Genomic DNA, 22,559 nt, shown 5'->3' on the forward strand with positions numbered 1-22,559 from the left:
GCTGAGAGGCTGCTGGTCCCGGTTGTGTGGGAAGGAATAAATCTAAGGAGATGCCTGGCAGGCGAGTGAGGGCAGGCCAGAAACCAGTCTGCTCTGGCTTCTGATCTGCCAAAACCCCAAGCTCGCTCTCATCCCCAGGGTCTGAACCATCTCCAGCTTGGCCTCGGAAGCACCTCAAGGAATCACATCAGTTCCCCTGAGAGCTGGGATTTCCCCACATGGAGGCACTCTCAAAAACCTGCCACACTATAGACAAAAGAGATTGTTGCTCATGTAAAAAAAAAAAAAAAAAAAAAAAAAAAACACTGGAAATGAATGAAACCCTAAGCTGGGCAGTTCCCAGTCTTCATTTTTGTGAAGACTGGCGGTTCCAACAATGAAACAGGAAGTCCCAGGCAATGGGCAGCCTGCAGGGGCACTTGTCAGAGGTCTGGCCAGGATCCTATCCTGTCCCCATACTATATTATCTGGCACTGCCACTTTCTTTGTCCCAAATCCCTGGCTCACTTCTTCTTGGATGTTGGCAGATGCCCACATTCAGGCTGGCCACCCAGTGCTAGTAAACTCAAGTCTGATGGGAAGCAGTTGAGAGCCAGCCATCCATGTCACAGTGGGTGGGGGGAGGAGCTGATGGAGAGGCCAGAGTCTTGGCATCTCAGTCCTAGGAGGGCAAGGTATTTACACAGTGAAGAGTCACTGGTTTATCACAATCAAAATTCCTGGCCTGAGCTCTGCTCTGCCTCTTCATAGCTGAGACCTTGGTCATGTCTGGGTCCTCCTTAGGACCTCAGGCTGCTTATCTGTAAATGGGAACAAGAAGAACTTCCTCTAATAAGCGGCTGTGTAAAGTGCTCAGAGACTGTCAGGCTTGGTCTTGATGCTGAGACTCTACAGAAAATCCCTTAGTGTTCTCTAGGCATGATGCATCCTGGGCTGCGATTAGAACTGATTGCTGGCTCACTTTTCCTTTGGAATATGGGTAAGAAAAGGGAAGGAGAGGACAGAATAACATTCTGCTAAGCTCAATTCTTGCTTCTCACAAAAACAACAATGATCAAATCAGATCACATTGATCCTATGTATGCCGTGGCACCAGGTCACACACAGGTACCATGGGAGTCCAACCTTAGCAAGCAGGAAGCCAGGAACATAACACACCATGACTGTTGAAGAGTGACTAATAGGTTGCTTAGTCACAGAAAATCCAGCTGTAGAGTACTTTGAATTCTTGGGTTGCAGTTTGTAATGCATCTAAAACCTAAAACATACAGGCACTTTAGTTCCAAACAATTTACCTATTAAGTTCTTTGGGACATCTGGTTTACCTCATCCTCTTTGTTCCTCACCAGGTTCCTTTCCTACTGTAAGTCTTCCGTTGTAAGAAAGTAAAGAAGGGATTGAAGAGCAAGGCATACAAAGGGGAAAAAACATACTTTGAGTAGACATTACTTTTAAGCTCACCAATGTTTTGGGATTATCTGAATTAAATACAATTTAGCCATTTTAGTCTTTTATAAGTTTATATTAATAACAATTTACCGGTATTAGCAACTACCACATATAGGGAGCTTATTCTGTGGCAAGCTCTCTGTGTATCACCTTATTTAATTCCTACAAACTCTGCAGGGAGTAGGTCAAGTCATTTAAGGTAAGGAAAAGGTTGGTTTGGGAAATTAAATCACTTGCTTGCAGTCACATAACTGGTAAATGGTATAGCAGAAGCCCCTTTGCCCTAACTTCACAGGCCCCAACCATTAGGTGCTACTGACTATTTTGCTAAGTGAAGATAATATTTAACTGCCTGCTGTGTTTCAGGGACTGCCTATGTGCTAAGGACACCTCAGAAACAGAGAAGAATCATAGTGCTTACATCTTCAAGGAATGAGAAAGGACTAGACAAGTAGGTTAATATCTAAACAAGGTCATTTCAAATAGAGAAAAGAGGGAGAGGTGACACGGAATGGTTTGGGTGGGAGAGAGAGCTGTGTACTCTGAAAACCACACACCAATCCTTTTGGAGGTTACTGGAAATGCCAAATGGGGAAACACTGAAGCAATACTTAATTCACTCAATAGCTATTATTTCATTTACTTCCATTTTGGGTAAACAGATGGAAATTTAATGCACAAAAAGCGGGGAAAGTCAGGGAGAAAAGAGCTTAACATTGCAAATCTTGAAGTGGTATTTAAGGGAATCACAAGTCAGTAGCATGAAGCTACCATCGCCATCATCTCTATTATTTGGTAAGAAAACACTTTCGCAAGCTGAGCAAAAGATTAACGAGCCACTTAGACTCAACACTCGGAACGTCAATCGGTGGGTGCTTCCGATTTATTTAGAGTTTTTGTCTGAACATTACCCTTCTGCATCTGGTACAGAACAAAGGAAATAGATGACTGTCCTCGCTGTGGGGCTCATTTGTGTGAAGGTTATGTCCCCAGAACTTGGGGAACCACCTAAAGAAGCAGGCCTAGAGTTCCATTTTACCAGGAACAGTCTCCGGGCTGAGCCAGACTCTCAGAACACATCTCTGAGGATGTGTTCTCTAATGGCAAACTACTGAACCACAGCTTGACATCGATGCATTCGCCAAACTGCAATTGGTAATGACTGGGGAGGGGGGGGGTGTCTACCTAAGTTTTGTGCTTGTAAAGTGTGAATTCATTTCTGACAATGCTGTATGTACCTGGAAATACCAGGAGCTCTGTGATTTTTGTTGCCTAAGCCATGCCACCTATCTGAAATTTTTGTGGTTGTCTTTTGAAGCCTAGGTAAAGTCCCAGATCCACCACCCTTCAATAGTTCTAGCTTTCTTAGAGATTATCCTGAGTGTGATAATAAAATCATCAGACACACATCATACTGGACACTGTTCTAAGTACTTTATACATACTAACCCTTGAGCATCCTGAGGTTGCCACTATTGTTCCTATGCTAAGCAGCAATGAGGCCCAAAGATGAAGTGACAGGCATTAGACCATCTGGTTGGGGGATTTGAAGCAAGGCAGGCTCTGAGCCAGAGGGCCAGTCTAACACACTGCCATAAGACTGAGCTTGCTCTCACGCTATTTGATGAAATGCAACAAAGTTAAGCTCAATAAGTTTATTTCTGAACCCAAGTTTATTCTTTGGATAGAGCTGTACCAGCTGAATGAATCCCCAATGACACCAGGCCTTGCAAGTTTCCATTGCAGTTCAGACAATCTTGGTTTAGGGTCTGAGATACTGGCAGACTCAACCCTCTGGAGGGTATCTCCCTCTATGAAAAGGCCCTGTGTAGAGCTAGGGGATGGAGGAAAAGAACTGGAGCCCAGGCCTAAGGTTTGAGCAAATAGACTGATAGTTACTCATTATAATTGTCACTTTTTTCTTTCTGGTCTTACTTTTTTAGGGTCCTGGACTCTGATGAATAGGATGGTTACCCTACTCCAATCTGACCCCTCTGAACTTTTATCTCTGTGACTCCTTCCAGTCTTGATCCTTGATGCCATCTAGTAATTTGTTGGCAAGAGACCTGTTCTCTTTTCTCCCCTGAATGTCTATACAGTCATCGTTCTCCTCATTCCTCAGGACAGTTACAGTCTGGGCTGCCATTCCAGCTGGTCAACCCTCTGCCTTCAGGCACTACCATCATCAAGGACCACATTGGGCCAGATGGTTGCCCATCCTCCTCCAGGCCTCAAGGGAGGGCAGCACAGACACCTGGATCCCTGACAGGAGCTTCTTTCACTTTCTAAGCTTAACCTCAGCAGTGAACACCCCACAGGGCAGCAGCTGTGATTAACTCTGTGTTTTAGGCCCTGCCTTATGTCTGGTTGGTGCTGTGACACAGAGCTGCCAGAGAGCAAGGCATCCTGAGAGGGCACAGGGATGGAAAGCTCCCAAGGGTAACAAGTAGGGTCCTGGTAGAAGAGAGGCAGGCCTGGGGGAGGAAGACATGAAAATTGGGGCCCACTCATGATGTGTGGGGGCCAGAGAGCTTTGGGGGCTAGAGAGAACTATATGCAGCATTGTGAAAAGCCAAGGGCCTGGGGCTCAGACATGTAGTTTTAATTCCCATCTAGCTAGTCACCACTCAGGCCCATGATGCCTGATACACCACCCTCCTGATAAATTATGAGCGTAAGAAACAGAAATAGCTAGAAATGCTCTTTAAAAGGAAGATCACAATACCCCCCTCTCTGTGTGTGTGTGTGTGTTTGTGTATGTGTGTGTGAGAGAGAGAGAGTATTCCCCTCAGTGTAGAGTTGTTTTTCCCCAGCTAGGTAGGCTATATGGATGGAGCTCAGGCCTCTGCCCTAGAGTGTGTACACTCTTCCTGGATGCCACCTGATTCACAGCAAGAGAATGTCTTCTCGCTCCTTTCAGTGGTGCCTTGCCCTGCTTGCCATCCTAAGTTCCTACTATTTGTACCACCCCCTTCCCAAGCACAGGGCACCCAGGTCTGAGGGGAGCTTGCCTTGTAGAGAGATACAGAGGCTCCACTGAACAGTACAGGCTTAGCAGGGATGTCACATTGTACTCTACATAACAGGGATGTCAGCATGTTGCTGTCCCTTATCTACAGGGCTGTGGTCACTCAAGGCTTCTCACTAGAAGGAATCATGGTCCATTTCTTATAAACAAAAACAAAGAAGGCTTGAATAGCTATGCCCCTTAGGTGTGAGGTAGTGAATGACGTCACTTACTCCCAAAGAGACCCAGACAGCCATCAGTCCCCACAGATGGCCTTCAGGCCAGACATTCACAGCCACACCTGGAAACACAGGCTCTGTTCAGTTTGGGTTGAGGGCTTCTGAGGTGACAGAAGGAAACAGGTAGAGTCAGGAGAGTATTCTGAGCTCACAAAAGCAAAACCCTGGGTCCCTGTCAAACTCTAGTTACCATAGAAGGTCAAATTCTCCTCAGCACTTTGGTGGGGATATTGTGTTAGTAGAGCTTCAAGGGGCCATGAGGCATACCCCAGGCACAGCAGGGCCTGCATCAGTAGAGGGAGACCAGGCCATGGGAGGCTGCTTATCTGGGTTTCTTCTGGACATCTGCTTGTCAGTATTAAGATTTGAAAGTTTTGGATTTTACTGCCCCCACAGTGGTGGTTCCAATTTCCCACCAATCTAATACTTGTCTGAAATGATTCATGGAAAAATACCTTCATGACCAGTGGATGTGTGCTGCAGAGTATGTTTCTAGATAATTGGTATATAAACACATACACGTGTGTATGTTACTATTCAAACTCCGTGGCTACCACCACATGCAGATAATGGACTCCTGCCACAGAGAAGCCCAATAATCCTGTTCTGAGCATGGGGAGGGGTGTAGGCAATGCAGACCCACAGGGGCAAATCCAGATGCTGCTGCCACAAAAAATGCTGGTGTTGAGGCAGGGTCACAGCCTGAGAGCCGAGCAACCTGGCTCAGCCCTGGGTAGCAGGCCTACTTCACCTTTTCCAAGCTGGCTTTGCCTCTCGAGAAGCTTACCAAATAGCAAGGAAGTCCCTCCTCTTCTCTCTCTCTAATGCTGTTTGCCTAGCCCTTATTCCTTCCCGCCAGCTTTTGCAACCGCAACACTTTCTCCACAAAACAGAAACAGCTGGGGTGCAGGGCTGAGATCTGGCTCCACCTCCCACTGCATGGGCTTGACTTTCAGATGCCTTGGGTTCCAGCTGAAGCCTGTTTTGGGTCAGGCCCAGATGGGCCTTCCCTCAGCCTTCCAGGGAAATAAAATGATGCTGACATCATAACAGTATCAGTAATAGTAACAATGATGGTAGCAGTTGCTGCTATCTATCATTACTCCTGTGTGTGTGCCAGGCCACTATCATTTTATGTTTCTTTCAGTTACAGGCTAAATGGTACAGTGTGGTTAAAAGCAAGCCTCTGTGGCCTTGGCTAGTTATTGAGTCTCTGTGGCTCCATGTTCTCATGTATAAAATGAGTGCCTCCTTCCTGGTAGATGTGAAAGATATGAACACACACCCATAAAGTACTCAGCATTGTGTCTGATACCTAGTAAATTCGCACTGAGCACTGGCTGCCTTCCTGGAATCTTTTCACAGTCTTTTTTTTTTTTTTTTCCCCCACTCCTCTATTTACAGTTGAGGAAATGAAGCAATGAGATTAGAACCTTGCACAATGGTCTCAAGGTTCATGAATGTCTGTGCAGTTATTTGTACCCCGGCCACTGCATCAGCTCTGCTCCAAACACTGATATATGTCCACAGCAGTACCAATGCTTCCTGGAAGCTATAACCAATCAGAGCATAGAAATACACCTTAGGTGTGTGTTGTGTGACTGCAGAGGCCCTGGAGAAGGGGGCTTTGCTGTGGAGCAGGCTGATGCCACCTGAAGACAACAGAGGCAGCTGGGGGAGGTCTCAGGTCTCACACACACACAATCACACAGACATACACATTAGTTTTTTTCTGTTTGTGTGTGTGTGTATGTGTTTGTTTGTTTGCTTGTTTGTTTTGGTGGGGGATCAGGTCTCTCTGCAGAGCCATGGCTGCCCTATAACTCACTACATAGACCAGACTGGCCTTGAACTCATAGAGCTCCACCTGCCTTTATCTCCTGAGTGCTGGGATTTACAATATGTACCACCATGCTAAGATTGTTTGCAGTATATTTTTTAAAAGATTTATTCATTACACTTTTAGGCTTTTTTTATTAAATATATATATGTGTGTGTGTGTGTGTGTGTGTGTGTGTGTGTGTGTGTGTGTGTGACATGTATGCCTGGTGCTAGCAGAGGTAAGAAGAGACCATCAGATCCCCTGAGACTGGAGCTCTGGATGGTTGTGAATTGTTATGTGGTTTGAAATTAAACACAGATCCTCTGGAAGACCAGCCAGTGTTCTTAACCACTGAGCCACCTCTCCAGTTCTGGTGTATTGTTTCTTAAAAAATCTTTTAGGTAGAAGGTTAAAAAAAAAAAATGTAGGCCCCTAAGGACCTGCAGCTGAAGCCCTGTCCTCAGGTTTACATGGCTACTCAGGCATCCCTTACTCAAGCCCCTCATTGGGTCACCCTTGGAGTCCACAATCTGTAGATATGTTCAGCTTAGAAAGGGCTGGGGCCCTGGAGACAACAAGAACCTGCCATGGTCCCTAAGAAACAAGCATCTAGGGCAAAATATGCCCAAGATCCCTTATAACAGTGGCACTGTCATCAAAAAAGGTGACAGTTACCATTGTCCTCACTGTTTTTTCTCAAAGTGGTTGCTCCCTCGGCCCCACACCACCCTTCCAGATCAGCAAGGATGTCTCATTTTGTAGAGGGAACTGGGTTTCAAAGAGCCTAGCTAGTGTATGGTAAGCTAACCAATTCCACATTGGGCTACAGCCCACTTCCTAGCCTCAGTGACCCCATAGTGCATCTGCCCTGGGTAAAAGAAAGATCACATTATTCAAGGGTCTCTCATCTGTCTGAGCACCCAGGCCACACCTCACACTCATTGGCCAGCACCACACTTATTGCCCACTCCACAGGTCAATGTGTATTTGCCAGCATTTCCTACTTGGAGCTTAGGCAAGAATAATACCTACCGTTCATTGTTCAGGGTCATTCTTGGGGGGTCCAGGTTGGGGTTCTCCATGGACTCCATCTGTGGACACCTCAGGAAGTAGTAGAGTGTGTGAAGAGCATCAGGGGACCACGTGATGGGTTGTGGTGGCTGGCGGGCTTGGCGAGCAGGGCTGGTGCCTGGGCACAGGGGATGGCGCCCCTGCATGTGATGCATGGCTCGAGAGACCAGGTCACCTGGAGACGGGAAGGAGGAAAAGGACGGAGTCTGAGTCCTCGGCCCTCATTCTCTTAGGGCAGCAGCTTCCTTCACTTAGTATAATTACTGTTTACCCCATAGTCAACAGGCTGAGGAGGAGACTGTCACCTAGCTGCACAATAGCAATTTGGTTTCCCTTTCATTTCCAGTCTTGCCTTAACAGCTGAATTACAAACACTTGGCAGAGCTGTCTCCTCCAGAACTTATGCTAATGTGGTTTCCTTTTCAACATCTCTACTCTCTCCACCGCCCCAGGGGCCTTCCCTCAGTTCTCTGACCATGGGAACCAGCCAAGCACAGGCTCTGCGGAGTCTCCCCTATGCTATCACGCGCAGAAACCTGGGCAACCACCATCTACTGAACACTCAGCTATGCACAGAGGATGCAATTCCTTAGAAATACAAGTCAACTGAATCCTTACAGTGCTAAGGATCAGTACATCACCATGCTTAAGTGAAGGCATTGAGACTTACCTGCCAAACATATCCTAACCCCATGTGTTCTGGTCACACAGAGCCTATAATATAGCAGGGTATATGGGCTGAGTCAACTAGTTAATTCCAAAACCCATGAACTTCACTGGGCTATGGGCTATACCCTGCCTTACTGGAATCTGTGGGGGTCATAGGTCCCCATATCCTGTTTTGTGTTTCTGTCTTAGTCTTTTCAACATCCCACCAGCCCCTGACAGGAAATGTCCCATCATTGTGTGAGGCCACAATGCTGAGAAAGGATGGTCTGAAACAGCCCCAAGCACTTGTAGACACCTCTGACTAGTGGCGCCTTTGCGTTCTATAGGCATGAGAACTCAGGGTGTGCTCTCCAGGCCTGAGAACTCAGGGTGTCTCTCCTGTAGGTCAGCCTTCCTGAAATCAGAGCAGTCCCTTACAGATGGCCCTTTCCACGGGAAGCCTCAAGAACCCAGCTAACTCCAGAGTAGCAGCAATGAGTAGGTTCTAACTACACCTATAATGTAAGTTTAAATTAGCAGAGCCAATGCATTACTTTATCTGGTCAGCCTCCATCACTCAGCTTATGGGTGTCTGGTTCTGTATTTCTTTGTATTCCCAGGGCACTGCAGAGTCTCCCATACACAAGGTGTTCAGAAATGCCTGGTTAATAAATGAAGAAGCAGTCTTGTGCATGAATTTCATTTTCAAATACTACAATAGGTAAGGCTTGGCTTAGGTATACTGGCTGCCAAAAAGTCCCAGTATAGCCACAATGATGGTGACTGGATTCAAGCCAGGATAAATGAACAGGATTGGAACACCCCACCTAAAGAGTCCTCCATGTACTATCCCCAACCAAGACAGACACAGAAGGCACAGAGAATCCCTCCTGATTCTTTCATTCCTCAAATTATAGTTAGTTGCTTGGCCTGGTGACAATGAGATCCTGATACTGGCCATGTCCAGGGGACTCTTGATTGCTTTGGTCCAGGGTAGGATTTGACACCTTTAATTTGTAAAAATCCTTTGGTGAGTTTATTATTCAATCAGGTTTAAACATCATCACCCAGAAACTTGATCAGAGTCCATACTCCAGAGTCTAGTACTTGCAGCTTCAGATCGAAGGTCAGCTACTTCTAGTCTGTACATCCTAAGTAATGATCAGTGTCTCTCTCACTTTCCTCATCTGTGAAATGGAGAGGCGAGCACACAATCAATTTTGAGGAGTCAAAGAAATAATAAATGTGAACCTCTTTGGAATTAAAATGAAGGCTGGCTAACAGCAGCATCACTGACATCCTGTCATCACCATTCTTCCATCTTTCCTGAGCCTCCCAAGGTCCTCAAAGAACCACTGCTTACACACATATACACACACACACACTCACACACACACACACACACATACACACACACACACAGCCCCTATTTCCCAAGAGAGGAGGAATCTGGTCCTGCAATGCCAGGTCCCAGCCCTGCCTTGCGGCCCCTGGGTGGCAGAAACTGGCATCAAAAGCAGCAAGAGGCTGTGCCTCCAGCAGCCAGTACCAGCTAAATTGGTGGCAGAAAGCCGAAACCTGCTCCTTATTCTCTAGGTCTAAATGTCGTAACAGTTGATGAGCCACAGGACTACAAGGAGGAGAAATCAAAGTGTCTGAGATAGCATCAAAGAGATTTTGTGTTGAAATATCATTCCAAAGGCTGGACATGGTAAAAGTCATTAGCATTAATTATTTTTATTGTTGTTTTATTGTTATTGATGGAACACCCTTTGGCAGCACATTTCCAGCAGGAACACAGGCAAGAGACTGGAGGCAGCAAGGGAAAATGCTCCTGGGTTTTCCTTTAAGGAAAAACAGGACACAGGGGCCCAGAGGGTCAGAAAAACCATGGAGGAAGAAGAGAGGAAGCCGGCTTCCTCAATTTAAATCCTTGCTAAGGGCAGCTTTTATCCAAGACCAAGGGACAAATGTCTGCAGAAAACTCAGATCGGACTTTCAGAAAAGCTTAGGCAACTCCACAACCCACTATGGCCAAAGTCACAGCTTGCCTTGGAGCCTCTCCTTGAGTGATTTTTAACTCCTGTCATTTTCTATATTTTAAGCTTTATGATAGACAAAAAACACAGGTAAAAATCTCATCTAATATTTAGACCCACCTTGGAAAGGGATAATTATTTCCATTAAGAGAAAGAGGAACTAAGCTTCCAGAAGTTCAAGGATGGGTTAGAGCTGCAAGCTAGCATGGAAGTTAGCCAGGACTGTACTGTACTTGGGGCCTCACCTCCCCCACCAGCATACCACACGAAGTGTAGCTTGTGAGCTGGGACAGACCACCCTTGGTACTGGCTATAAGCCTGTTAGTAGCTCACAGGTTAACATTTCACAGGTTAACTTTGGAAATGAAGAGTGAATTTTTAAAAAGATGTCCATAGGGCCTGGGGATGTAGCTCATTTGGTAGAGTGTCTGCCTAGCATGCATAACTCCTGGGGCTCGATCTTCAGCATGGAATAAGCCACGGCATGATAGTGCATGCCCATAATCCCACTTAGGAGACAGAGGTAGAAGGATCAGAAGTTCAAGTTCATCAGCTACACTAGAGAGTCTGAAGCCAGCCTGGGCTATATGAGGCCATGTCTCAGGAAAGAAGAAAACAAAGAAGGTGGGGGGGGGAGACATCTATGGCAATTTGATGGCAATTTTGTGTTTATTTAAGAATAATTTTTAAAAATCTTTCTTTTTACATGTCTTACTTTTCTAGATACCTATTTGTAGTACATTTTGCAAAGTTTCAGTCTGTAATTGAGTGCAGGGATATCTGTGGTCCCTTGGCACAGCTCATTCCTGAACCTTGAACTGGCTGGGCTGGGCTCTTACACAGGTGGACGCTTGGTACCTTTGGAACATCCCTGTATTGTACTTGAGAATCAAGTGATCCCAAGCTCAATGAAACCTTGGTCTCATGCCCAGAAACACCCACCAGGCATGGGAAAACAAGCCCTTACCCCTTACTAACCATGAAAGACTTGATTAGAGATGCTACAGGTTTCATGCAGGCTGTTCCAACCCTCATTATGAGCCATCAAATAAAAACAGCAGGAGAGAGTCTGGAACATAGCACTGTCTTCAAAATAAGCCCCCAAACATCTGGCCACCCTTAAGGAGAACTGCTTTGTTTTCTGCTCACCCCTTCTCTTTGAAATTTTCATGGGTACAGAGGTACAGAGAAAACCTAAGGACCAGAGCTCTCCATGCAGCTAGACCTGTTCCAAGAATGAGTCTTCCTAACTTAGCAGGCAGGCTGGTCCCGGCTGGGCATGGAGAGTTAATACATGGAAAGTCTAGGGTGATTTCTAGGTCCATAGAGCTCAGTGCCAAGTATCACTAGCCTCATTAAGGTCTTTAGTCTCTGAAACAAAGATTAAAATAGCTGCCTCCACCTTTGTCCCCTCCCCTGCAGAGTAGTTTAGCAGAACCTTTGGTTTCAGAGGGAGGGGCCAGGCAATGCAGTGTGTGACACAGCCTGTTCTGCTGTCTCTCAGAAGGTGCACTGGAGATGTCATTTCTCAGTGTCCTTAGGAATGAACTGGGTGGGACAGACCCATCCCTTCTAGTGCGCATGTGGACTATCACCCATGCTCTCACTCACACTGATTGCCAGGCGTTGTGCACCTGGGAAAAGCAGTAGGCAAAAGCAAGCAAGCCCCTGTCCTTGTGACACTGCAACTTCTAGTTGGAATGGAAAACTAAATTACTTATGAGTATATATCTACATTACAAGTGGTGGCTAGTGCTCTCAATAAAGCTGAAGCCACAGATGAGAACTGGAGCCAGGACACAGGGGCTTTGGAAGGCCTGTCTGAGTTAGTGCCGGAACCCAGTCACTGAGTTCTTTTTAACATTCTCCCCAGGCCCCATACTTACTCAGCTCTGAGATGCTGCCCACACATGTGGCCAGGAGAGACTGCTCCAGTGTCCGCAGCTCCAGCTGAGCGTAGGCATCAGCTCGTTCATCGTGACCCAGGGATCCACTGTTGTAGGGACTGAAGTAGGCAGGGAGGGAGAGCACACCTGTGGGGGAAACAAGATGCAGAGGTCACACTGGGAACTCTGCAGATTGTACCATAGCTACTGTGTCCTACTCCCCTGTCCCGATAGGACAAGCCCCCGAGCCTTGGGAATGTGGGTCTTTCCTCTGCCCAGTGCCCCAGGGGTCATAATGAGAGAGAAGTGGACCACTTCTGCTGGGGTTTTACCCATGTGTACACACGGTTTGGAATTGCCGAGGAACTAGCCTATAGGCTCAGGGGCCCTTCAGTGAGTATTTACAGCAAGCTTGACTGGGCCAGAGTGCTCTTTTTAGGGTTCTGGGGTGACATAGAGCCCTGGCTCTGCTTCTATAGCACTTAGACTGGTTCATTACTGATGATCATAGTCCTGCTCCTTCAAAGGCCAGCTGCCTGCAGAGTCCTTCTCCACTCAGCGCATTTCTCCTTTAAGCCCAGAAGGCTGGGAGCCACTACTGGAAAGGGATACCGCCCTCCCTGTTTTATGAAGAGGACTGTCCCAGTCCCCAGCCAAGTCCAATTAGTGTTTCTCATTAGCACTTCAGCAACAGGGAAGAGAGACTCAGAATCCATCCCAGGGGATGCCAGCTTGTAAATGTACCCAGCTCACTGTGTGGCTCTCTAGCATGAACCAGAAATACAGAACCTGTGGCACAGAGATGCTCACCGCACTCAGAGCCTGGGGCAGGGATTCTGGGAGCCATTGCGGCTCTGATGGACTCTTCAAACTTCTGTCTAGCATTTGCTTATTTATATATTGTATTTTTTTGTTTTTGTTTTTAAAGGACAGTACCTGGTGGGGGATGGGGAACCAAAGGTGTCTAAAATTTCTTGAGAAAACTAGAGAGTTCTAACTGGGGTAAGACAGAGTTAGAGTCCCCTCTTTGGCATGCAGGGATCTGACAAGGATATGCAGCAGTAGAGAGTGGACAGGATAGGCCTCTGGAGTTCATAAACACTGGCTGACATGTGATTAGCCATGTGATCTTAGGTAGGCTACTTGGTCTCTCTGTTAACTAGAGCCAATGGTGGGAGAACATAAATAACTCTCAGGCAGGATTCAGATGCAGTTGAAATGGTTCTAGAATGTTTACACTTGACCCCCTAATGAATATACCATCAAAGTTCATGCTACCCCTGTTCAGTGACTCATATGTGTAAGAACATAGCTGGGCAACGCTAGGCCCTTTTACTCAAGTATGCTTTCCCCTGAGCCTGTGGCATTTCTCTCTTGTGGGACAAAGGTACATGGGTAGTCTTCCTCTGGCCTGTCCCCCCCCCCCCCACCGGCTGTGTTTCTCTGGATCATCCTGCAGGTGCAGTGACAGTTCTGTCTATCCATCTTCCTTGGTACCAGAGTGTCTGAGGCTAGCCCCTCTATGCCCCTTACCCCCATCACAGCTAGGGTTTGGCTCCACACAGCCTGGACAAAAGCACTTGCTCAAATATTTATTTCCAGGGGAGGAGAAAGAGCATATGGCTGGGTCACTCTTGAACCTTGCCAGGCTCCTGTTCCCTAAAGCAGAAATTCTAACAGCTGAGTCACCAAACACATTAGGACAAGTTGGCTCTGAGCATTAAGATGAGTTAAACAAAAGAAGAGAAAGCCATTCAAATGCGAGCCTCAGCCCCACAGCCCCGGCGGGGCGGGGCGGGGCGGGGCGGGGCGGGGCTCCCGTGGCAGCCCTAGTACTTCCACTACCTCCTCCTCTTTCCCTTTTCACTGAAGAAACAACACTGGGGACATGTGGATCACATTTGCAGTCCTAAGGCAAGGGCATAGGAAATTCAGCTGACATGTCAAAGGATTCCCAGTGAGAAACATTATGTCACAAGATCTGGTTAACAGGAACAGGCAACTCCGATAGTAACTTCCTATTTTGTCAGATGTCAGCCAACCAAAGGGGCTTTCACTTAATACTATGGCAAAAGTAATTATTAACCTGTTATTAATAATAATCAGGATCACAGCTTTTAAGAGACTGTTCCCTATCTGTTTTATAATTTATTCTTCCAGCAAGGAAAACAACTGGATTAAACAGCAGGATTAAAACTGACTTGAAAATTTTTTGTGCATGTAGAATGTGTGTGCAGGATATATGGTGCATGACACAGGACAGAGGTTTGAGTGGCCTTACACACTCATAGGTCAGAGGAAGCCACCCAGGCGCCTTGTTCTGCCACCCTCACCTAACCTGGAGTTACACTGGAACCCAGTGAGCTCCAGTGACACTCTTGGGTCACGTGTACACTTGCAGCCACATCTAGTTTGATATGGTTCTGAGGTTTCAAACACAGATCCGCATGCTTGCACAACGATGACTCTGGCCCACAGAGCCATCTCTCTAGCTCCTACCACAGGCTGCCTTACTGAGTTTTCTTTGTCAGGTACTGTGAGGGCAGCTCACACACATTATTTCACTTAAGTCCCTCAGACTTCATAGGGTACCATGCTCGCCCTTCTTATAGTGACAAAATGCAGGCATGACACTGGTTATAGATGCCACTAGAAGCTGAAAATGGGGCTAGCAGAACTTGAAATTCATCACTGGAGAGATTTTAGCTGCTGAAATAAAAATGGTATTTTAATTTCGGTCACCTTGTCCACTCATAGAAGTTCTCAACTTTCCTAATGATATGGCCCTTTAATACAGTTCCTCACGCTGTGGTGACCCTGACCACACAATTATTTTTGTTTCTACTACGTAACAGCAACTTTGCTACTATCTAGAATCATAGTGTAAATAACTGTTTTCTGATGGTCTTAGGTGAACCCTGTGAAAAGGTTATTCAACCTATGAGTGGTTGAGACCCACAGGTTGAGAACTGCTTATTTAGGGTTCTCTGTGGGTCTGACATCTCATTCCACCCCCTGCCGTGTGTGCATGCGCGCATGTGCGTGCGTGCATGTGTGTGTGTGCGCGTGTGTGTACACGTGCACAGCATGAGTGCAGGTCAGAGAACAATCTTTAATATCTCAAGCTCTTCTACACCTTTTGTCTGAGTCAGGGTCTCTCTTTGTGGATTTAACTTTGCCTGCAGGCCAGGTAGATGGCCCCTAAGCTCCCAGGGTCTGCCTGGCTCTGACTCCTCCCTTGCCATCACTGGGATCACAGGCCCACAAGAAGCCATGCTCTTCTGCCAGTCAGGGTTTCTCATGATGGCCTCTCAATCCTTGAATCTTAGAACACCTGCTTTCCCAAAGCTGTGGCCTCCTGCTCCTCCTCCACTCTTCCTCTCTGACAGTACTCAGCTGCTGAACAAGAGGCCTCTGAGTCATCCTTCTTCATTCTCTCCTCCTCCTGTGCCACCAACTGGCCACCAGGCCTTACTGCTTTTACCACCTCAACATTTCAGAAATTAGCCACCACCCCTGCTCCTCACCCTGGCCCCATTGCTCTTGTCTGTAATTCTCCCACGCCTCCTCACTGGCCTTATGAAGGGACCCAGGTGCCTTTGTCCAGGTTAGACTAGACAGTATCTTTCCTTCCTTCTCTGAAACACAGGGGCAAGGAGTAATTCGGCTAGTAAAGCGGCAACACTCCCAGCAAATCTCCCAGAATGTCAGCACAACCCATTTTCTTCCCAGGTGATTCCTCACTAGTGCCCAGAGAGGGTGGAGTTGAGGTAGGTGGGAAACTCCACCCTGAAGCCTGGGAACCTGCCTCCTCACAAGTAGGCGACACCCGGGAATTAACCCTGGTTTCTGCTTGCAGAGGCACGGTCTCTCCCAGGCACATGCCATGCCAGGGGCAGAAGGGCAGCATACCATGTGAAATACAGGACTGATCTGAAGGCACTGCAAGTCCTCTCTAGCACTTGAGTGGACCCCTAAGCCGTTCCCCACATTTGCCATTCTAGAACTTACCTGCTAAATGGTCAGCATTGGGAATGAATAGAACTGTAGACTGCTGACTTCTCTATGTTCATTTCATAGTCATAACAGCACATGTGTGCATATGTGTGTGCATGTGTATGTGTAAATGTCCCTACCTCTTGCCCTGTACTGCAATATTACAATATTAATGTAAAAATGTTTTTATGTGTGTGTGTGTATGGGGGGGACTGAATGTAGTTTAGATTTTTCTGATAGTTTATCCCAAAGCCAGCCCAGCTGTAACATAACTGCCCTTCAAAATCAACAATCCATTACCAGCACTCTCCCTAGCTTTGCAAGTAGACTCCTACAGGGTAAGCCTCCTTGCAGGCCTGTGACTGCAGCACCCTTTCTCCATCCTCAGTTCAGGGACCCTCATGCGTGTGCCAAGACAGCAGAGACCACCACCCACCCCACATCCTTCAAATGAAGATCAGGTACACAGAGTTACTCTTTTACTGCTCTTGTGAGGAAACATGAGGAGCTTGGGTGGAGTTCTGTGTACAAGTCTCTGTAAACATAATCTGTATTGCCCCACGAAATGGTTTCCAAAAAGCCTGCACAGTCCCACTCCCCATCTCCCCTTTAAAAAGTGTTTCTATTCCTTAGTTTGGTTTTTGGCATTGTGGTGGTGGGGGTGGGGGTGGGGGAGTGTGTGACAGGTTCTCTTATATTCTAGGCTGGCTACAAACTCCCTATGTAGTTGAGGATGGCTTTGAACTTCTGCCTCTATGTCCAGATGCTGGGATTAGTAAGCTTATACCATCATGTTCAGCTTGAGATAAAAGTTTTTATATAGAACATGTAACACCCTGTTGTTGTGTATTGGTCGCCTTAGGACGAAGTACTAAGAAACAAAGGCAGGAATATTATTTGAACAGATTCAAATGGGGCACAAGGCAGTGGATCCTAAGAAAGTTTCATTTGAATGGTATTTATCCTGACAGTCTAAGTTCAGATGCGAGGGCATGGGTGCTGAGGCAAAGGGAAGAGGAACAAAACAACAATGGCAAGTTGGAAAATAGATTGAAATATGCCTGATAAACTGTCCATCATTCATGTGAAAATGACTCATCATTTCCAATGCACAGCTAATTCCTGGGCCAATCTATCACACAGAGATCTGTGACAACCAAGAGTTCAAATGAGGACAAAATTCCAAGACAAGGAAAGAGAAGTGTTTGTGTGTGCACACGCGTGGAACAGGATGTCTAAGCTGAGTCTGAGACCCAACTGCTGAGCACAAGTGACTAATGAATGGCAGCAGGCTTGTGCCTATTCTATACTTTATGCCAGAGGTGGGTTAAACAAGCCTTTAAGCCCCTACACAGATCCATCAGTAAGCTACTACTGCAGTGGCCCATTCTTCCTGGGACTCGGGTTTACATGGGCTGGGTCATTTTGCTAAGGCCTTGTTAGAAAATGGCCAAGTGGGATTCAAAGTCAGCAGCAGCCACACTGTCTCTTAGAAGGGACTAAGGTTCAGATTCCAAGGGGAAGTGCACAGGACTGGGGACACATTCTTCCAGTGTCCCTTGCCCTCCCACCAGCACTGCAATTCCCCTCATCTCTCCCCATCACTCCCACTTTTTCTCCCCCTCAGTACTGGAGACAGAACCACCTAAGTGATAGGCAAGTGCTCTGTCACTGAGCTATGTCCCTTGCACTTGACCTACTTTTTGCAAGAGGGTACCACTAACTTGCCTATGCTGGCCTTGAACTTGTAATTCTCCTGCTTCAGCCTCCAAAGGAGCTGGGATTATGGGCTTATGGCACCAGGCATAGCTCATATTCTTCTCTTTAAAAATTTGTTTTATTAAATTTATTCATTTTGTGTATGTATGTGTTAAGTGTGGGTGTGAGTGTGGATCTACCCCCCAATACACATGTGCACAAAGAGGTCAAAGGATGTGTGGGTTCTCTCCTTCTACCACAGGTGCCTCAGGGGCGGAACTCAAGGTGGTGCAGGTTGCCAGACTTGGAGGCAAGAGCTTTGCCCACAGAACCATCTCACTACTCCCCGCTTTCCCTTTTAAGGGCAGGAAATTAAAACCAAATAATAATCACCTTCTGGCTAATACCTTGTTCTAGCTAAATTACCAGAATGTGGTCTTCCTGTGAGGTTTTGTGTGTGTGTGTGTGTGTGTGTGTGTGTGTGTGTGTGTGTGTGTGTGTGTGTGTACAATGGCCCAAGTGGCCAAGGAGCAAGATCAAAGGCTGGTGAAGTAAGACACAGAGGCGTTAGCCACTCCGTCTTTCCTTAGAAAAAGGGCAGTCAAAAGCCAGCCTCACCCAGTTAGGGGCTGGAAGCCCTGATATCCTGTTCTCACTTGTGGAACTGGTGATGTGGCTGTTCCTTTCTCCCTCAGCCTCTCAGAGAAGCCCTAGACAGGGCAAGGATCTGGAGACGTGGAAAGGGCCAACAGTACACTGGACCTCCCCACAAATCAGTGCTCATGATTCAGAGTCCCCTGAGAGCATTCTGACACCCACCCATTCCAACAGACATCAGTTTGGTCACAGAAAACACACTGGATGCTCATGAGGAAACCAGCCAGCATAGATCATGTGATGCCGCTCAAGTCTGAAGCACAAACTCAGTTCAAATGCAACTGCTCCACTGATGTTGGCTTTGCAAGAGAGTAAATGAAAGCTGCTTGAGCATGTAGACAAATTCAAATTCAGAAAATTAAAGCAACAGGTAAACTGTGGAAAAACAGCAAGGATTGCAACACAGACAGCTGGGGGCAGAAAATCAACCACGAACTACTGAGCTTTTTCCTGTGGAAAAGGGTTCTGTGTTACTTTGAATACTTTTTAAGAGATTCTAGGTGGCCTTGCTCCAAAGGATTTGTGTAATACAGCAAGAACTTGAGTGACCCAAGAAGTACGAGGCTTAAAATGTCCCCCCCCTCTTAAAAAGGAACGTTCACCCCACGACCATGGTACTTTGCCACATTCTGTCCTTGAGCCACAGAAGGAAAGCACACTGATTTCTGCGAGCTACTTTTATAAACAACACATTCAAAAGACACACAGGAAGCTGGGTGTAGTATACACACCTGTCACCGCTGCACTTCGGTGGCAGAGGTAGAAGGCTGGGAGTTTCAGGCTAGCCTCTGTTACGTAGAGTTCAGGCCAGTGGAGCAACTTATTGTCTCAAAACCAAAAATAAGCACACAAAAATCAAAGGGCACGCACAGGAGGATCTCTGAGAGTTTCAAGTCTACATGGTGAGTTCTAGGCCAGCCAGGGATACCAAGTGAGACCCTGTCCAAAACCAAACCAAACCACCCAAATGTTGTAAGCCAAGTGCTTGAAATATTGTCTAATAAATATTGGACACCACATTTGTCAAAGTAGTTAATAGGAACACATTAACACATTAATATAGAGTGTGTATTATGAAGTATCCCTATTGGTTAATGACTTTGTACAACAGGATGAAACAAAATCTGTCTGAACTGTAGAAGAGGATATCATTTGTAGTAGTAAAAAAATTCAAAGTTAGTTCCTTAAGATTTTGTTTTGTTTTGTTTTCAGACAGGGTTTCTCAGTGTACCTCTGGCTGTCCTGGAACTTGCTTTGTAGACCAGGTTAGTCTCGAACTCAGGGATCCACCTGCCTTTGCCTCCTGAGTACACCATGCTCATCAATTCCTCAAGATTTTATAGCACTGGGGAAATAGTAGCTCACAATACAGTTTTTGCCCTTACCTTCTTGGATGTGTCATTCTTCAGTGGCTGAGAATCTACCTGCTGTTGCACATTCTTTGGGGAGACAGGTTTCAACTACTCTTTTCACCTTTCTAATCTCTCTCAGCAATTGTGAATAGAAGGGCTGTTTTTCTTAGCTTCTTCAAATAGGACTACTTGACATATGCACTGATGATACATTTACATGAACAAAATGATTGGGAGCACATCTCACTCTATGTGAAAATTTGTAGAAGGCAAAGATAATTTCTTTCTTAGGGAAAAAAAAATGAAACAAGCCACAACCATAAACCCCCTCCACTCTTTAGAGTTGGCTGTAGAGTCTAGAATCGAAGTCATTGGATATTAAAGACCGTTGTTTTTGCATAGCAGAATTTTAGATTCCCCCCCCCAACCTCCAATATTCAAGGTGTTTTTAGACAAACCCAATATTAGCACAAATGTTGAGGTTTGCAGAGGGAAAAGGCAGTCAAGATGAGGCACGTGCCTCCCCTCCTCGGAAAAGGGTCAAAGGGAGTCAACTCCATGTCACTCAGCTGGAAGGGAGGAGATTCACCTGAATGCCTCATCCTTAGCCTTTGCCTGCTGCTGAGATGTTGCCACCTCCAGGAAGCCTTCCTTAACTACCACACTTGAGTACTTTGGCTCAGAGCTTGTTTCCCACAGGAAACTGTTGAATCTGAACTGCTGTATCATTCACAGCCACACAGTGGCTGGCCCTCCTATGTGGCCTGTGCAAGTTGCAGTGCACTGGGATCTGAACACAAGATCTGGAACAATTCTTACATCACTCAGCCAGGCTTGCAGCTGTGGGAAAGGATCCTGGCTACAGCCCTGTAGACAGACAGACTTCCCACACACTTGCAGAAAGTTAGTCCTGGACCCTAAGAGGGGAGTGGTGCTGTCAGACCTAAGAGAGGTGTGTGTGAGGCCTCCAGGGTCAGCTGGTCCAGGAAGGGAAGGATGAAAAGTGCTGAGCACTGGGAATAAGTACAAATCGTTCATTCCTTGGGGGAGTGAAAAAGGGCAATTATCACAAGGTCCAGGGCAGATGGCCAAGGGAGTTATTAATAGAACATGAATGTGTTAGTCAGGGATGTCGTACACTGGAGTCCTGCTTAGAAAACACACCTGCTGCTGTCAGCTTTGCTTCCATTTCCAAAGGAGTTTGATGGCTCCATTCCCCAGTAATTTGGAAGCATGAGTCACAGATATAAGGGTTCTGAGCCCAGCCTGGCCACTTACTAGCTGTGCAACTCTGAAGTAGTTACTTCATCTTTCTGAACCTCAATCTGTTCAGCAGTACACCAAGCCTAATAATAGCACCTAAGTTGTAAGATTCATTGAGAATTGAAAGAGATTGTATAGCTAAGCATGTAGTGAAAGGTCTCATACATAATGTTTACTAAGTGGGAATGTTTTTTTTTTTTTTAATGAATGGTTTCAATAATTTCAAAAGCCAGTAAGATTAACATCATTGGGAGGAAGGGCCACACTATTCTGTTTTTGTTTGTTTTTTTATAGACCATAACAATTCTTATTTATAAATAATCACATTCTATGCATAACAATTGGGTCATATATCCTTCCTTCCTTCCTTCATATACTCAAAATTGCTGGTGATCATCTGCCCTGGCAGAAACAGTTGTGTTCTAGGAACCAACATAAAGGTGAAGAGAGCAAGTCCTCTGCCCCCAGGAGCATGCCTAGTGAAGGAATGCAGATGGTAACTCTGCTAAGGCAGTGTGGTGCCCAGAGGGCTGCATAGATAGAGTCCCCACAGGAGGGAAACAAGCGCTGAGCCAAAGTACTCAGGTGTGATGGTTAAGACAGGCCTCCAGGAGTGGCGACATCTCAGCTGCTATAGAGGAAGAATCAGATGTTTCAGACCAGCTGGCTGTGGGATTCCTTATCTCTGCCTTCCAAGACTGAGACAACCGGGGGCTGCTGCACTCACCAGGCATTTCCAGGAGTTCTGAGGATCTGAACTCTGGTCCTCATGCCTGCATGACAGATGCTTCACAGCTGAACCATCTCCCAGGCTGGCCAAGAACTTTCAACCCTCCTTCCTCTTCCTCTCAAGTGCTGGGATCAGTGGTGTGTGACATCACATCTGGTTCATTTCAGTTCCCGCCACGTACTTCATGGATGGCTAGGCCCTCTCTTCTTAGCTATGAATAGTATAGTATTTCATCTGACTACATGTACCATAATTTGTTTACTCACTCAGCCACTTCACTGCTTTCATGTTTCAGCAATTGTGGAGAAAGTGTCTACAAACATCCGTGAGCAGATTTCTGTGTGGGAGGAAGTTTTCTATCTCTTTGGGGAAATACCAAGGCGTGTAGTCACTCATCTGTCTGCTGGGCATATATTTAGTTTGTAAGGAAATTCTCACTGTGCCACTGTGCACTCCCACCAGCAGTGCACGGGGTCCTCACAGCATTCGGTGTGTCAGGTCTCTGGATTCTGGCCACTCCAACAGGTGTGAGGTAGTATCTTGTTGCTGCTTTAGCATTTCTCAGTAATTGATATGCTGCATCTTGGCATACATTTACCTGACACCATAGATCTTCTTGAGTAAAGTATCTGATAAATTCTTTGGTCCATTTTAATTGATTTTTTTTTTTAAGTACTGGAGATTGAGCCCAAGGCACATGCC

At 46.3% G+C, this 22,559-nt stretch overlaps 1 protein-coding gene across 1 annotated transcript in view; it reads right to left on the reverse strand.

The window, feature by feature from the left end:
* Positions 1–22,559, reverse strand: part of Abtb2 (ankyrin repeat and BTB domain containing 2) — a 154,824-nt gene that overhangs the window by 26,917 nt on the left and 105,348 nt on the right. The window contains exons 2-3 of the mRNA XM_051184056.1: positions 12,162–12,308; positions 7,550–7,763 (exon numbers count right to left, since the gene is read on the reverse strand). Of these exons, the coding sequence (XP_051040013.1) occupies positions 7,550–7,763; positions 12,162–12,308 (361 nt within the window). The remainder of the gene's footprint in view (positions 1–7,549; positions 7,764–12,161; positions 12,309–22,559) is intronic.

The sequence above is a fragment of the Phodopus roborovskii genome, unplaced genomic scaffold (genome assembly GCF_943737965.1).
Source record: "Phodopus roborovskii unplaced genomic scaffold, PHOROB, whole genome shotgun sequence".
NCBI lineage: Eukaryota > Metazoa > Chordata > Mammalia > Rodentia > Cricetidae > Phodopus > Phodopus roborovskii.